Source organism: Strix uralensis, chromosome 18, assembly GCF_047716275.1.
Source record: "Strix uralensis isolate ZFMK-TIS-50842 chromosome 18, bStrUra1, whole genome shotgun sequence".
Lineage (NCBI taxonomy): Eukaryota > Metazoa > Chordata > Aves > Strigiformes > Strigidae > Strix > Strix uralensis.
The window spans coordinates 16670705-16685719 of NC_133989.1; the positions used below are offsets into that span (position 1 = coordinate 16670705).

At 57.3% G+C, this 15015-nt stretch overlaps 2 protein-coding genes across 6 annotated transcripts in view; one reads left to right on the plus strand and one right to left on the minus strand.

The window, feature by feature from the left end:
• DLGAP4 (DLG associated protein 4) overlaps window positions 1-3587 on the plus strand; it is a 153403-nt gene extending 149816 nt beyond the window's left edge. For 4 of the 5 annotated variants that reach the window (XM_074887890.1, XM_074887891.1, XM_074887892.1 and 1 more), the window contains 2 exons: window positions 822-974; window positions 1737-3587. In XM_074887890.1, coding sequence (XP_074743991.1) covers window positions 822-974; window positions 1737-1952 — 369 coding nt within the window. In that variant the 3' untranslated portion in view covers window positions 1953-3587. Of the gene's footprint in view, window positions 1-821; window positions 975-1724 lie in introns of all 5 variants that reach the window. The other variant, XM_074887893.1, reaches the window with a different exon arrangement.
• A 5041-nt stretch (window positions 3588-8628) lies between these two features.
• On the minus strand, window positions 8629-14928 carry TGIF2 (TGFB induced factor homeobox 2). Its single transcript, XM_074888243.1, has 3 exons — window positions 14759-14928; window positions 13497-13735; window positions 8629-10145 (listed from the first exon to the last, which is right to left on the minus strand). The coding sequence occupies exons 1-3, from the start codon at window positions 14790-14792 to the stop codon at window positions 9567-9569; spliced, it is 852 nt and encodes a 283-aa protein (XP_074744344.1). The 5' UTR covers window positions 14793-14928; the 3' UTR covers window positions 8629-9566.
• Window positions 14929-15015: the final 87 nt, after the last annotated feature.

The window sequence follows — 15015 nt, forward strand, 5'->3', positions numbered from 1 at the left end:
ACTCAGGAAGGAGGAGGGGATGAAATGCTGAGCATCTGCTTGCTGATCTCTGGCTGAGCACAGCTGAGACTAGCAGCACCACCACTAGCTGCCAGGCTTTCAACAGAGCTTTGTGCTGAGTTGCTCAGATCTGATCCCATGCTTTCCTGAGACAATCCAGGCCTATGATGGCAGTTCAGATGTCTCAGAACTGGGAAAATTCTGTTCTTGGAAAAAACTTAAGCGATTTAAAATTTTTCAACCTAGCCTGAGAAATACTGATACTTTCAGACTGGGGGGGCGGGGAGGGGGCATGTAGCAAAGACATTTAGCTCATGAAATACGTTGGCTTCTTTGGATTGCTGTACACTGATGTGCAAGTTCTCCAGGTGTCAGAACTGTGCTTTGCATTGTGTTGTGTCCGTTTCTGTTATTACCCACCCTGAAATCAGGATCTCTGTGTAAGAAACCAGTGTTCTAGCTCTGAGTCACATGCTGGGGACCTTCAGTTGGAGGTTACTGCTGTGGGATTAGTGCTAGCTGAGGAAGCTTTGGGGAGGATGGGAGCTAGTGCTTTCTGCTACAGAGAATGTCTTTATCAGGATGCTTCTTCAGGCTCCTATAGGAGAAATACTTCCTGATCTTTGCAGAAATAGTTTTGACCATAAATGATGGCATTGTGTGTCCACATATTTAGGGTTGGTGTCTTGTGAGATGTCTTGACATTTCAGTTGTCAGGCAGGTAGGCTTACAAGGGGTGAATACGTAAGCTGTGCAGACTGCTCTGCTTGTCAGGGGGGCGTATCCTTTCTGAAAGGCTTTTTTTATGCTTTCCCTTCTAGAACCCTAATGCCAATCCCAGACCCACAGCCCAGGACCTAGCTGGGTTTTGGGATCTCCTGCAGTTGTCCATTGAAGACATCAGCATGAAGTTTGATGAGCTGTACCACCTGAAAGCTAACAGCTGGCAATTGGCAGAGACACCGGAGAGAAAGGTGAGTGTGGGGCAGTTGAGAGTGGCTGGAGCACCTCACAGACATTTCGGGTATCCAAGATTTATTTCTGTCTGCAAATGGAAGATCTCTAGGGCCTTTTCCATCTTGCACTTGTGCAGTGTAATCTCACAGCCTTCCAATGCACTGAGACCATTCCTCTTGAGTAATAGTGGAAACAATTTTGTACAAGGGGAAAAAGTGTTACGATGGAGAGAGACTAGAGTGATGAGTGTGGTGTGTGCTTAAAGCAGTGGTACAGAGGCCTCTAGTGTTACAAGCACTGTATGAATAGGTATTAAGTATTCCTGGTGTCTGAGTAGTATAAAAAACACCTACTTGAACCTTTCGAAAATGCAGCACAGGCTGTGTCCCTGGGCCAGGCTGCCTGACCAGACACGAGGGTAGGAAGGAGGACTATGGCTCTGGGCAGGGTGGCATATTGAAATTTTGCGGTTCCAGATTAAGTTCATGCTGCCTGTGCTGTGCTCTGACCTATAGTTGGGCCAGACATGGTCTGCAAACTCTAGTCCACTTTGCAGAAGGCCTCAGTGCCATGAAATGCAAAATGGCACATTTCTAGAAATTGGGGAAGCTGATTTTGATGAATGTCTTGCTCAAGAACTGCTCCTACTGCTTCTACCTGACACTCTACCTCACTGCTTAGTCTGTCATGCCGTGAGAGTCCCCGCCGTATCACAGAGCAAGCTTCTGTATGTGCATTTTTATTTTATGTTTGGGTTTTTCCTTACTGTCTCCCTAAAGGAAGAGAAAAAACCACCCCCTCCAGTGCCAAAGAAGCCAGCCAAGTCCAAATCCCAACTGAACCGGGACAAAGTCTCTGATTCAGACAAGCAGCGCCAGGAAGCTCGCAAGCGTCTTATGGCAGCCAAGCGGGCTGCCTCTGTCCGGCAGAACTCGGCCACGGAGAGCGCAGATAGCATCGAGATCTACGTACCCGAGGCACAGACCCGCCTTTGAGCAAAGGGGCAGAGGAAGGAACCGTGTGGTTTTTATAAGTCATTAAAAAGGAAAAAAAAAGGTTCTCTCTAAACTAGTGTGATTTATTCAGTCTAGAGACAATGAGCCATCCTTGAAAAGGGCTCCTGAGTTGGCTTTTTTCTCTCAGCTTTAAGTAATGAAGATTTTAAAAAAAACAAAAAAAACAACAAAAAAAACACAAACAAAAAAAAAAAGAAAGAAAAAAATACCCCTTGTTTTCTCACTGGCTGTGGTGTTGCTGAATGGACTGAACAGACTCCTGGAAACTCCAGCCCCTCAACTTGGAACTTCAGTCTTTTTACTTGTTCTATCTAATGAGAATTATTAGCTTGTTTACAAGAAGAGGACAAGAAAACATGAAGCCTTGAGCACTTGCCATGCTGTGTTCTTCCTCCTCCTCAGTTCTGTTCTTCCTTCTCATTCTTTATTTTTTCCTCCTGCTTCCTTTCTCCCACCCTTTGCATGGCTTCGTTTACCGTGTTAGAAATAACCTCTCTTCCACAGAGCTCCTGAAGAGAACACCCATTCAGTGTGTACTACTGTTGCACTCTGCTAGCAAGCAGCCTTTCTTGGGGGTTTTTTTGTTTTCCTTTTGATGGGGATATTGGGGTGGGGGGAGGATGGGTGGGCAGGGACAGGGCAGTGGGTTTGTATTCCTCTGTTTTATTGAAGTGAGAGGATGACAGGGTCTGTGGAATGTAATGCAGAGTTGTTGAAATGCAGCCCAGAAGCAAATGTGCAATAAGCTGGCAAAGGGAGAAGGGACAGTGCCTGGCTGGCTGATCCCGAGAGAACAGTACCCTACTCCAGGCACAGGAGGGGAGCTGAAGGACCACAGAGCAACTATGGGCATGATCCACACACGCTTCACTTTGATTTTTCTCCTTTTTCCCTTTACAAAGTTATTTTCCTTGAATTGCTTGTTGAGAAAGAAGCTGCTACACTGGGGGACCTGTTTCAAAGTGGGCTGGGGAAGGTGGGGAGGGCTGGGGAGAGTGTCATGGTATTTCAGGGTGGGAGGACTGGGTTTTGTACAAAGAGGAAGGCACAGGTAGCTGGTGGTAGGCTGCCTGCCTGTATGTATGTGTACATATGCACATATACACTTAGTAGTACCTGTACATTTAATTCATACACACGTATACATGCCCATACGCACAGTGCAGATGGTGTACTAAAACCACCTTGGTGAGAATGGGCATATGTATAGCATATATTTTTACATGTACTATATCTAGATGTGTGTAAAAGTGTGTGTAAAAATATATACCCTGTGTGTAATCAGATGACTATTTTTTCCTTATCTCCCTGCTCTCTGGGTAGAGGAAGGATTGCTAAATATTTTTTAGCCCATTTTCCCCTTTGTAAGTCTCCTTTTCCATCTGGCTTCTTGAAGTCAGAACTGCCACCACCTAATTCTTTGCCACCCCCTCAGAATAAGCATTTGGCCCCATCCTGAGTGATCTTGCTGGGGATTTTTTTTTTTTTTCTTCACTCGAATGAGTTGGGAGATTGTGTGCTACTTTCATGGGCTGGGGGTAGAATCCTAGAGAAGTTTCAGTGAGGGTGTTGGTGATCCAGAAGGCAAAAAATAAATAAAAGTGAAATCCTGAATGATGTCTGAGTGACCATTGTATAGTGTCCAGTGTTGTCTGTGCACAGGTGCTCTCAGATTTCTGCCTGCCTACCGTAAACTCTCAAACACGGAATAGATTCACATCAAAGCTCGGCCATAATGTAACTCAAATTTGGAATTGGTTATGATCTTTGTGGGTAGAGACACTGTCAGGTTTTTGGGGAAGATTGTAAAGATGCAGTTTTAGAGATCTCTAGCACTGAAATTGGGAACACCAGGAAAAGGTGATTTTAATTTTTTTTTTTTTTCCTAATTTACTCTTCCAAAAGTGGCTGCTGCTGGAGAGCTGGCCTGGAAGGCTGCTGTCTCTGGGGCGGGCAGTCTGTGGGCAGCAAATGAGTTGTCAAATGATCTTCAGTCCCCTGGGCTGGCATGGCTCTTCATCCTGGGTGGTGGGCAGCGGCTCTTCATCCTCGGGGTCCTCAGGGCGCGGTGGGCAAAGGGGGTGTTCGTGCAGCTGTTCCGTGCGTGGGGTCCGGGGGGAGGCTGGGGAGCAGAGGGGAGTGTGTGTGCCTGCCTGCCTCTCATTTTGTTTCCTGCCGCCTCGGAGGAGAAGAACTTATAGCAGCAAGGACAGCTGGCTGACTTACCCTAAAATAAACAATGCAGTCTGGATTTACAGCTGCCTGCAGTCTCGCTCCCTCTTTATTCTCAGCATGGTATCTGTGACTGGTTGGTAATGGGACTAGTGTGTAAGCTATTGGCAGCCGGGGTGACTCCAGGCCACAGCAATGGCGGGGCGGGCCTCGAACGGCTGCGGCTGCAGCAATGGCGGGGCAAGGGTCTTGGGCGGAAGTCACACCCCTCCTGCAGCCCCATAGGCCACTTGCCCAGGAAGTCCCGCCCCCTCAGGTAGTCTGTGGGGATTGGCTGGCAGGACCACTCCCCCCCCCCGTGATGTACCTATGAGCCCATCAGAGCAGAGGGCCCTTCCCCTGCTTTTGATCTATCTTATACCCGTGGGTTTATGACTGTATATTGCATCTCTACAGCTTTATAAATGTGCGTGTCAGAATCATCTAGGATGGAAAAGACCTTGAAGATCACCTAGTCCAACATATTAAAATATATATCTGTCTACACCTATTGAGGTATCTGAAAATACATATTTATACATGCCTTATAGAAATAATTCTATATATACATACACTGCATAGAAATGTATGTATTTTTATACCTGAGCAATTTGGGGCCCAAAGAAAGCGAGCATCCAATCACGGGGCTGCCTGAGAGCACGTGGGTATGACGGAGCCAGGAGGTGGGTGCCAGCCAATCACGGGGCGGTATGACGTTTAACAAAATGGCTGCTCCCTGCTCTAAAATGGTGGGTGAAACAAAATGGCTGCCCCCTGTGCAGGTAGGGGGTGGGCCTTCCCTGTCAGATGTACACCTCGGCAACCCAGTAGGCGGGACGGCCGGTCCTGCCAGCCAATCACGAGAGACTCCGCAGTTGCTGGGGCCAATGGCTGCTGAGACTGCCGGGAGGGGGTGGGACTCCTGGTGGGAGCAGCGGGCGGGGCAGCTTCCAGCCCCGCCCCCGAGGCCGCTGGGCGGTGTGAGGGCGGGGTGGCGGGCAGGGAACCCGGCAGCACCCCCTGCCCGCTCGGGGAGAGCAGCGCCCAGGCCGGGCTTCTCAGCGCTGGCGGGGACAGGCCTGGCCCCCGTTGTTCTCCTCAGGCAGCAGCGGCTGACACGACGGACCGAGCCTGCCCAGTGGCCTGGGCATCACTGGGGCAGGCCCCGGCTGAGCCCGCGCTGGGGCTTTGCGCCAGGTTTGTGTCCTGGCCTGAGAGCTGCAGCAGGTGGGGTCTCGCCTGTGGAATGAGAGCCGCTGCTGTGCCCGCTGTGTCTCCTCTGGGCTTCGCTGGGAACAGCTGCCTGCTCTGCGGCGCCGATCTTCCTGTGAATGCCATGTGTGCCGCTGTCTGCAGGACGTCGTGACACCAGCTCAGCACTCTTCGCTCAAGTCCAGCACCCCAGGCAGCACTGAAACTGGAGGGGCTATGGAGCCAGGCTGGTGCATGCCCTGAGAAGCAGTGCCAGGGGAGCATCTCCCGGCATTATCCAGGTAAGAGGAGCACAGCAGGAAGGAGGGGGTTGGTTTGTGCTGCTGCTGACCACACATCCCTGTGGGATCGGAGACCCTTGTGATGCATAAATTTACCTTCCGGTTGCGCTGTTTTGGGGCACAGCATGACGCCCTGCACTGCCTCCTCGCCCCAGCGATGGGGGATGCAGCAGCCAGGGAGGCTCTCCCAAAGCCTTATCCCTACGTGGGCATTTTCAGGGCAGTGTTGGCTGTGGCACGAGAAATACGAAAGCATCACATTAACGACGTTTTTCTGAGCTCAGTGCAATGGCTCATCATGCCCGGGGAGGGGGCGGGGGCTGCAGGACTGGTGGTGGTCAGCCAGCAGGACCCCTCCCAGGAACACACATCCCGGCTGCTGCCCTTGGAGGTGGTGGCCGGGGGGGACAGAGCTGAGCCTCACCCCAGGTAACGCCGCCTAGCGCTGTGCTGGAGGGCGAGGATGCCAGCTGTCCCCCCAGCACTCTCCTGCGGGAAATGTCTGCCCATCGCCCCATGGCAGGGTGTGCCCCTTCCCCATGGAGGCGAGTGCAGGTCCCTGAGGCTCTGCCCGACTTGCCTGCAGGTCCCCAGGGCCTGGCCAGGGTAAAGGCATCTCTCTGCAGCTCAGAACCCTGAGGTGCTGCTTGAGGCCACAGAAGGGCAATCAGAGCTGGGGACAGGCACCAGCTGTGTTTTACCCAGCCATGACCCCCGCTGCTGTGCAGACCATCACCCCTGAGTTGAGCTGGCAGTCCCCTGCCCTGGCTGAGTCCTGGCTCCAGCCCCTCCAGCCCCCAGTGCTCACCATGAGCACTAAGTGCCAGCAGCCCACGCAGCATGGGGGACGCTCTGTTGCTGTTTGTCACCAGAATTGCCATGGGGTTTCTCTGAAGCTGCATGAGTGCATGAGGCTGGGTCCTTCCATCCTTCCACAGCCCCTGCCCAGTGCCAGGGAGGGTGCAGAGACCCTGGGGTCACCCTACACCACAGGGAAGCCAGGGGTGATGGGGCTGCAAAGGGCTTGAACAGGTGCTAGCCCCGACTCTAGCAGATACCCATCTCAAGGGAGGCAGGGCATCAAGCTGGCACAGAGACTGTAATCCTGAGCTGGCGCGTGTGGAAGGCACTAGCAGATGAAACATCAGAGCACACACTCCCAGCACACACAAGAGGCTGGCCAATCCCCAGGGTGGTGCAGGAGCAGGCACAGCAGCCCTGCAGCGCCTGTGCTGCCCGCGTCCATGCTGGCAGTGCAGCAGCCCGTGGGTCCATGGTCCTGCACTCTGTGGCAGAGCAAGGCTGGCTGGGGCTGCTGCTCCAGGAAGAGCTCTGCAAGACCCCTGCCCACCTCACCGGGTTCCTGACCCCAGAAACCATGTGCAGTAGAGCCCTACTGAGCTGCTTTCTTTTTTCCTTTGCCAAGGGGCTAGCAGTGATGCTGTCTCCCTTTTCCAATGCCAGCCCAGAGGAGGGAAGACAAATGCATCAGCCCTCTGCTGCTGCCAAACGCCTTCTGGCTCCCAGACACCAAGATCAAATGCTGTGGGAAGTGAGCACATCGTAACGTCAGACCAAACGATGGTGGGGCAGGCGCAGGCCCGTGCCAGGCACTGGGCCCATTTTTTTCCACACCCAGCAATGTTCCTCAGACCTCTTAAGCTGCTTTGGCTGAGTGTCAGGAGGTGGGGGCTGGTGGTGAGGGAGGAGCAAGTGAGCCACCCACAAATGACATAGTCCAGTCTCACACAAAGTTCATATTTAAAAAAAAAAAAACAAAACTAAAAAACTTTTATTTGACAACAGAAGAACAAACAAAGATATTTACAGTAGTTCTTTTGCTCCGTAAATTTCATTCCAATAATCCCTGCCCTCCCCACTCTTTCTGGTCCATCCCTAGGGCAGCAACACCAGTCCCTGGCACAGGCACAGCTGTAGCACTCCTGCCCTGGGGGAGGAAACCACTTTGGTTTGACTGGGGCAAAATAAGGGGAGGAGACTAAAAAGCCTCACCCTTCCCTGGGGGAAGAAACAGAACTGCAGGGGGTGACTGGGCAAAGGGCTACCTAGAAATAAGGGAGGGAGTCCTAAAACACTCAGGGCTTTCCCTATAAAGAAAGCAGAGGGCAAAGGCTGGACATAAGACGAGGAAGGGGATGTTCACAGCCACGTGGTGAGCATCCACCTGGAGTGGTGCGTCTGCCCAGCCGGGCAGTGCCGGACCTGGAGCCATCCCTGCGCCGCACAGGGGCACCTGCCCGACACGACACACTGCTGACAAGCCCTCCCGCAGCCCCCGCCAGCCCCCGGGAACTCCGCTCCCCTGCCACCATCTCACTGAAGAAAAGTCAGCCCCCAAAATCAGTGCTTTTCCCTTCCATGCCCCATCATCCCGCAGCGTGCTGCTCCCCCAGCACCGCTGGCTCCAACCACTGCAGAGCACCAGATCCTGTGGACATTATTATCTCTAGTCATGCAACTTAATAATCAGGCTAATTACCTAGGATTAGTGTTTCTCAGGATAGATAACATAGGTGCGTACGTATCGCTATTTAACTTACATTTTACAGTGAAACAGCAGTATCTCAGTCCCAGGACCAGCACAGCACCCAGGCTCAGTGACAGCAAGCGATGCCCAGCCAGGAACAGCCCCAGAGCCCCAAAACCCACCGCCAGGCCAGGCTGGGGGGGCCCAGCCAGCTCCCAGCAGACACCAGCTTGTCACTAGAGGTCCCCAGCACCGCACAGCCAGGCACAGCCCCACTCAGGCCCGGGGAGCAGGAGCAGGAGGGAGGGGACAGGGCAACGGGACTCCATCCCTCTGTGTTCCCAGGGCTGATGAGACAACTCAGCTTTCCAGGAACCACGGGCTGCAGGCCACGAGCACCGCACTTGCAGAAGAACACGCATGCCTATGCCCGCAACACACCTCTTTCCAAATGTTTTTTAAAAAAAAAAAAGAAAATAAAGAAGTTGGATACAAAATTTCACAGTCTCAGCTTTGCGTCTGCCCCCAGCAGCAGCCTGCTGTCAGCTCTCACAGGCTCTGCAATGCGCTCTCTGTTCTGGGACACAATGTGCACGTATTCAGCAGGAACTCGAGAAACACGGGGAAGTTGTGGAAATGCTCATAGAAGAAAAAAAATCATATAATAAAATCACAATTAAAGGGAAAATGTTTCAACAAAAAATTGCTAAACAGCACCATAGAGATTTCTGCTGGCAGCATCCATAACACCCTAAAGCAGAAGAGGAGGGTCCCATGTTTTCCATGTGAAAAAAATGCCACAGACTTCAGGCTTCCAGTTCATCCGTCCTTTGCCCTTCCCCGGGCAAGGCAGGGCTCCTGGCCAGCACAAGGTACCAGAAAGGCCCTCCACAAACAAAAGGGGAAAAAACCGGGGGGAGGGGCTAAGAGATCAGAGATTTGGGAGAAAAAGCTTTTCATCCATAGTCCTTAAAACAGACACCAACTTTAAAAAAAAATAAATTCTCTCTTTCTCTCCCTGAAGAAGCGGTGTTGGCTGGACCCTTGTTTACAGGAGAGAGAAAAAGAAGTCAGCAGGTTTTCCAAGGGGAGCTCCGCAGTAACCGTCAGCCGCAGCAGGGAGAGGTCAGTCAAGCTGCAAAGGTCTTTTCACAACGGCCCGACGGCACCATCCTCGGTGGCAGGGGCAGCAGGTGGGGGCATCTCCCCAGCGAGAGGATGGCAGGATGGGACAGTCCTTCCTCTCCCACCGTGGCTGACACAGAGACCAGAGCCCCCCGGGAGGGCAGGAGTCCGCTTCTGAGATGAGCTGGTCGGGGGGTGCAGGCAGACGGGTGGCAGGAGGCCAGGAGGGTCCAGCACCCCCAAGGAAGGGCACCCTGCGGGACCTGGCCCAGGGGGTTATTTGGAGACGGAGGCTCCCGGGGGCTCAGTCTGGGGGGAGAGGGGCAGCTGCCCGCCCTGCCGCTGCGACTCCAGCTCGGCCGCCTTCTGCAGCGCCACCTCCACCAGCAGCTGGAAGCTGCTGAAGTCGTCGCCGAAGAGCTCGGGGGGCGTTGGGGGCGGCGTGTTGAAGAGTCCACTGGTGGGGCTGGCCGCCTCGGCCCGGGCCAGCAAGGTCACGGTGCTGCCGGTGGCACCCAGCGGGGCTTTGGGGTCCGGCTCCGCTCGCGGCGGGCCGGGGGGCTTCTCCCACTCGGGGCTGTGGGCGCTCACCACCGTCAGGTTGCTGCCGAGCGCTTGGGCGGGGTGGCACAGTACCTGCGGGCACACAGACATCGACAGCACCTTGGAGGCCCCCGCGGCCGTCACGGGCGGTACCACCAGCACACTGGAGCCAGCAGCAGCCCCCCGCGGCAGGGCCACGTCGCCAGCTTTGCCCCCTCGGCGGGAGATGGTGAACTGGTTGGGGTCCTTCCCGTCCTTGCGCAGCATGTCGGGGAGCAGCCGCCTCCTGGCGTTGATGAACCAGTTGCAGATCTGGGAGGAGAGAGGGAGGCAGGGCTGTCAGCCCCAGGCTACCACGCACGCACGGCGCTGGCCTGCAGCCAGGCCACCAGAACCCCCGCCCCAGACCCAGCAAGCAGCGCCCGCCTGCCCCAGCCCCACAGGTCTCCCCCCTCCCCAGCCCTGCACCTCCTTCCCCATGGGGCTCCAGAGAGGCAGAGCCACTCCTGGCAGGGGTTGCCCAGCCACCCACGGAAACCCCAACGCCGGCTGCTTCCTGCCTGGCACCGCCTGCCTGGGGTGGCCCCTTCCTCCCTGCACCCCTGTCCTGGCTGCACGCTCCCACCCAGCCCTGCCAGCCCACCCCGGTGGGGACAGTGCGTGGCCACCAGCCCCCCGGCACTGGCTCACCACGCCAGCACGCTGAACAGAGCCTGGGCCAAGTCACCCGTGAGCCAGAGCAAGGCTGCAGAGAGCCGCTGGGGCTGCTGTGGCTCTCGAGCAGTGCTGCCCGCTTCCCAGGGAAGGGTGGGCTCAGCACTGTCCCCCCAGAGCAGCCCCAAAGTCCTGGCAACTGACTGCAGGTCAACAGTGGGACAGCATCAGGGATGGAAAACCCTAAAAGCCAGCAGCTCGCAGGGCTGCAGCCCCCATCGCCTAAGGCAGGGATTGCGGCGCTGCATCGACACCTTCCCGTGCCTCCTGCCAAGGAGCGAGGTTACAGCTAACTTTACAGGCTCTTCCAAACATCTGCACGCCAAAGAGGCAGAGCTCTGCAGCTACACCTCTGGAGCCCTTCAGAAACACAGCGGCTGTGTATTGTTTCAGCATCTTTATGTAAAATGCTACATTAAAATAACTGCCTTCTTCCTAGAAAAGAATCAGAAGAGAATAAATCTGGGAAAAAAAAAAAAAAAGACTGATCTTTCCTACTCAAGTGCTACATAAGGTCCCCGAGGAGTGACCTTACCACAACTTCCAATTGCAGCAAGATCTCAGTTGTCCTTTTTTTGTCTTTAAGACAGTATTTGGCATTTAAGACCCTCAACATACACCAGTCTCACCCCCTTTTCCCCTCCAAACACCCTCCCTTGCAAGCCTTCGCCGAGCCCCCTCGACGTGATCTTGTGATCCCACGTCCATCAACCGCTGTAATCCCCAGAGGGCTGAACTCCCAACAAAAAGTCCAACTAACTCCACAGCACTGAGAAGCCCCCCAAGATCCTGCCGGTCCCCTTCCAGCATTCCCTGTAGAGAACGCGGCACGGAGACAGGCACATGCAACCACTGGTGACACCACAGGACGCCGCATGGCGTCACCCACCTGGGGAGCTGGGATATGCCTCGGCTTTGAAGCAAGCAGCTTTTTTTTTTTCTTTTTTTCTTCTTTTTAAACATGCCCATCACTTGGCCCCACCACCAGCGCACACATCTGCAGCGTCTGTCCCCACCACCGCGGCGAGAGCAGGGAGGAGAAGCCCATTCCCACAGGAGGGCACAGGCTTGGGAACCTGCTGCGGTGGGGGAAGCCTCACCAGGAGCAGGCACCACTTTCTCACCTCCCAACTTTCTGCAAGGAAGTCACATGGCTTCCCGCCCTCCCGGGAGGCCCCGGGTTGCTGCACTCCCCATCCCTGGCTGCTCCCACCTGGCTCCAGCTCCCCAGGCCACCGGACTGGGCAGGGGGATGCACAAATAAACAACCAGGGGGTGTCTGGCCAGCAGCTGCGGCAGAGCCCTGTGCCTGAGAGGCTCCTGGGGGGGTGGATGGGCACTGACCCCGCAGCCACTCCAGCCTCGCCGTGGGGTGTCCCACACCTCCACCCCAAGAGGCTTCTTGTCAGATAGAGCAGCCCCTGTGGCACCCTGCTGCATCACCTCAGACTGACAGAAAGCCCTCAGCCAGCCCCAGGAAACACCACCGGGCTGGGACCCCCTGCCTGGGCAGTAGAGGGGCAGCCTCCTCACCAGGCACACGCTGGCTGCAGGAGGTCCCACGGGGCGGGCAACAGCCAGCACGCGGCGAGGCCACACCTCAGGACAAGCCCAGGGGCCTGCCAACACCCTCCCCGGTCCCAGAGAGCTCAGGGCACGGAGAGCCGGGCACCTGCTGCTCCCACTGCCACAAGCCCTGGGGTAAACCCCCACGTGCCAGACACCACCGTGCCAACCCCAGTCCAGGACAGACCCAGACTCCCAGAGCCCCAAACCTACCGCTGCTCCCCTCACCACTCTGACTCAAGACCTCCCAGGACCACCAGCCTCCCCCCAGAGCAGCTGCCCAGACACAAATCCATTGCACAGGCAGCATTTCAGGAAATACATTAGTATGAGAACGTTTGCCTTACCGGCCAGGAAGAGAAAAACCAGACGGCCACTGCCCACACACCAGCGCGTGGGCCGTGGCCGGGATGGCTGGCCAGGACCGCGCTGAGCCAGAAAGGGAAAGGAGCCAGAGATGCAGAAGAAGCCTCAAGGAGATGAGCTCAGCTGCGAACCTGCTGGCCCTCGCCTGCTCCCCTGCACACAAGAGCTGCTTCCCTCCCCACTGTGCCCCCAGAAACAGAGCAAAGACCCCACTCATCTCCCACCCTGCCAGGCTGGGAGAGGGGGGACAGGGCCCTGGGTGCACAGGGGTCCCCCTGCCTGGAGGCTGCGGGCCTTCATGTGGCTCAAGGGGACAGGCAGCTGCAGACAGGTTCTCCCTGCCACCCTACCAGCAGGCAGGGGGAAAAGAAGGAAGGAAAAGCACCGCTCACCCACTGCTAGCCAGGGCTCCCTGCTGGGCACCCACCACAGCACCACAAGGAGAACATTAGCCCACAACCCAAGCAGGGTGGGGGACTCCTGCCCAGGAGCCCTCAGCTGGCCTGGGCTCCCCTTAATGTAACTGGTGTAACTGGTGCCAGGTGGGCCAGGCAGTACTTAGTGCTGCTAACGGCCCACCTGCAGCCAAAGCCCAGCTCAGCTTCTCTCTCCTAGGACGGCTGGTCCCCTGTCCAGCTCTGCGTGTAGAGGGGTGGTAGCCCTGGCCCCTTTGCTGGGGGGTGCCCAGGGAAAAAGGATAAAGCAGCACCCCCTCGAAACCCTCCCACCCGTGGCAGCTTTTACTAACAACAGGGTATAGCTTAGTTCGTCCCCATCCCAGTTCCTCTATCCTCTGACTGGCCAAAAAACTGCTCCAGCACTGCCATGACACAGGTCCCTGGGGCTCCAACCTCCCTCAACCACATGCAGGTGGCTTTGCTTCCCTGCTTGCTGTTCCCTCCCTTGCCTCCTCGCTGCCCTTCACAGGCAAGTGGTTCCAGCGTGCTGAGTCCTTTGGGATCTTCAGTGGGGTTCTCCCAGTCCAGTGTCCCCAGCGTGGGGGGGACTGGCTCCTACCTGCAGCACAGAGAGGCTGGTCTGCCCCGAGAGGCTGAGCTTCTCCTGCTCCGAGGGGTAGGCATTGAAGCGGTGCTCGTACAGCCAGTCCCGGAGGATCTTCACCGACTCCTTGGGGAGATTGCCCCTTCTCTTCCTCTTGTTGGACAGCGAGGGGTCCGGGGATGTGGCGCTGTCGTCCTCCCCGAGGTCGCTATCCGACATGGTGGAGCTGCCTGCAGACCTCTCCTGGTGAGAGCCTGGCAAGGGGGGGACCAGAGAGCAGGATCAGGCGGCGTCCCGGCCGGGGTGGGGGGCACACGCAGCCACATACCCCCCCCACACCGCCTCGAACGTGGGGGGCGGCTCACCCCCTCCTCACCCGGCCGGGGAGGGGGATAATTCAGAGGCAGAGGCCCCCCCCGGGGGCAGGAGAAGCTCCAGGCACCGGCAGAGACAACAGCCCACCCCCCGGCACTTGGCTTTGCCGAAACAGAGCCCCTGGAGGGCTGCGGAGACTGCCCAGGCGTGAGCCCCGCGCACGCAAGCGGGGTTCAGGGGGAGCCCCTCGCAGCGGGCAAGAAAAAAAAAATAAAATCAAGCATTTTGGGGGAAAAAAATTAAGAAAAAAATGTTGGCAGGAGAAAAAGGCCGGGGCTGGAAAGTCGGAGTTGCTTCGGGGAGAAGGAACCACGCGGGGTCATTGTGCGGCGGGGATGGAGGCGGGGGGCGGCGGGGGCGACTTCCCCGCGCTGCTGTCACGGGCCGGGGGCTCGGCTCGGGGGTGCGGGCCGGGCCCCGCCGCCCCCCCCCCCTTCCCCGCCGCCCCCCGCCGCCCCTCCGGCCGCAACAGGTAGCGCGGCGCCGGGGCCCCTGCCCGCCGCGGACACAAAGCCGGGGGAAGCGGCGAGCCCCGGCCCCCCCCGCCGCCGCCCGGGGAGGCGAAGGAGAAAGAAAGAGAAGCTGGAAACTCGCCCGCGGCCCCGAGCCCCGCAAACGGCCCAAACCGGCCCAAAATAGCCCCGACCAAACCAACAACATCGGCCAAGTTCGAAACGACGCGGAGAAGGAACAAAACCCACCGAGCGCGCCCACCCGCGACTCCCACAAACTTTTCACGCCGGGGGCGGCTCCCGGCCCGGCCCGGCCCGCACAAAGGCGGCGGGGCCGCGCTCGGCTCCGCGCTGCTCCGCGCCGCCCCGCGCTGCCCGGCCCGGCCCGGCCCGCCGCGCCCGCACCCGCCGGGACTCCATGTTTGCCGCCCGCCCCGGCTGCGCTCTTACCCCCGGGCCGCCGCCGCCGCCTCGGCCCTTGCATGGGCCGCCCCAGGGTCGCGCCGCCGCCGCCGCTCCGGTGCCGGTGCCGGGGGTGCGGCGGGACCCTCCCGCGGCGGCGGGGCGGGCGGCCGAGGCGCAGCGAAAAGTTTTGGGTGGGCGGCGGTGACAGATGCCGAGACAGAGTTCCCTTTGTTCCCGAGGAGGCAGGAACTCGGCCGGGCCCCCCGCCCCCGGCCCCGGCCCGCCCGCCCCCGGCTGTCACC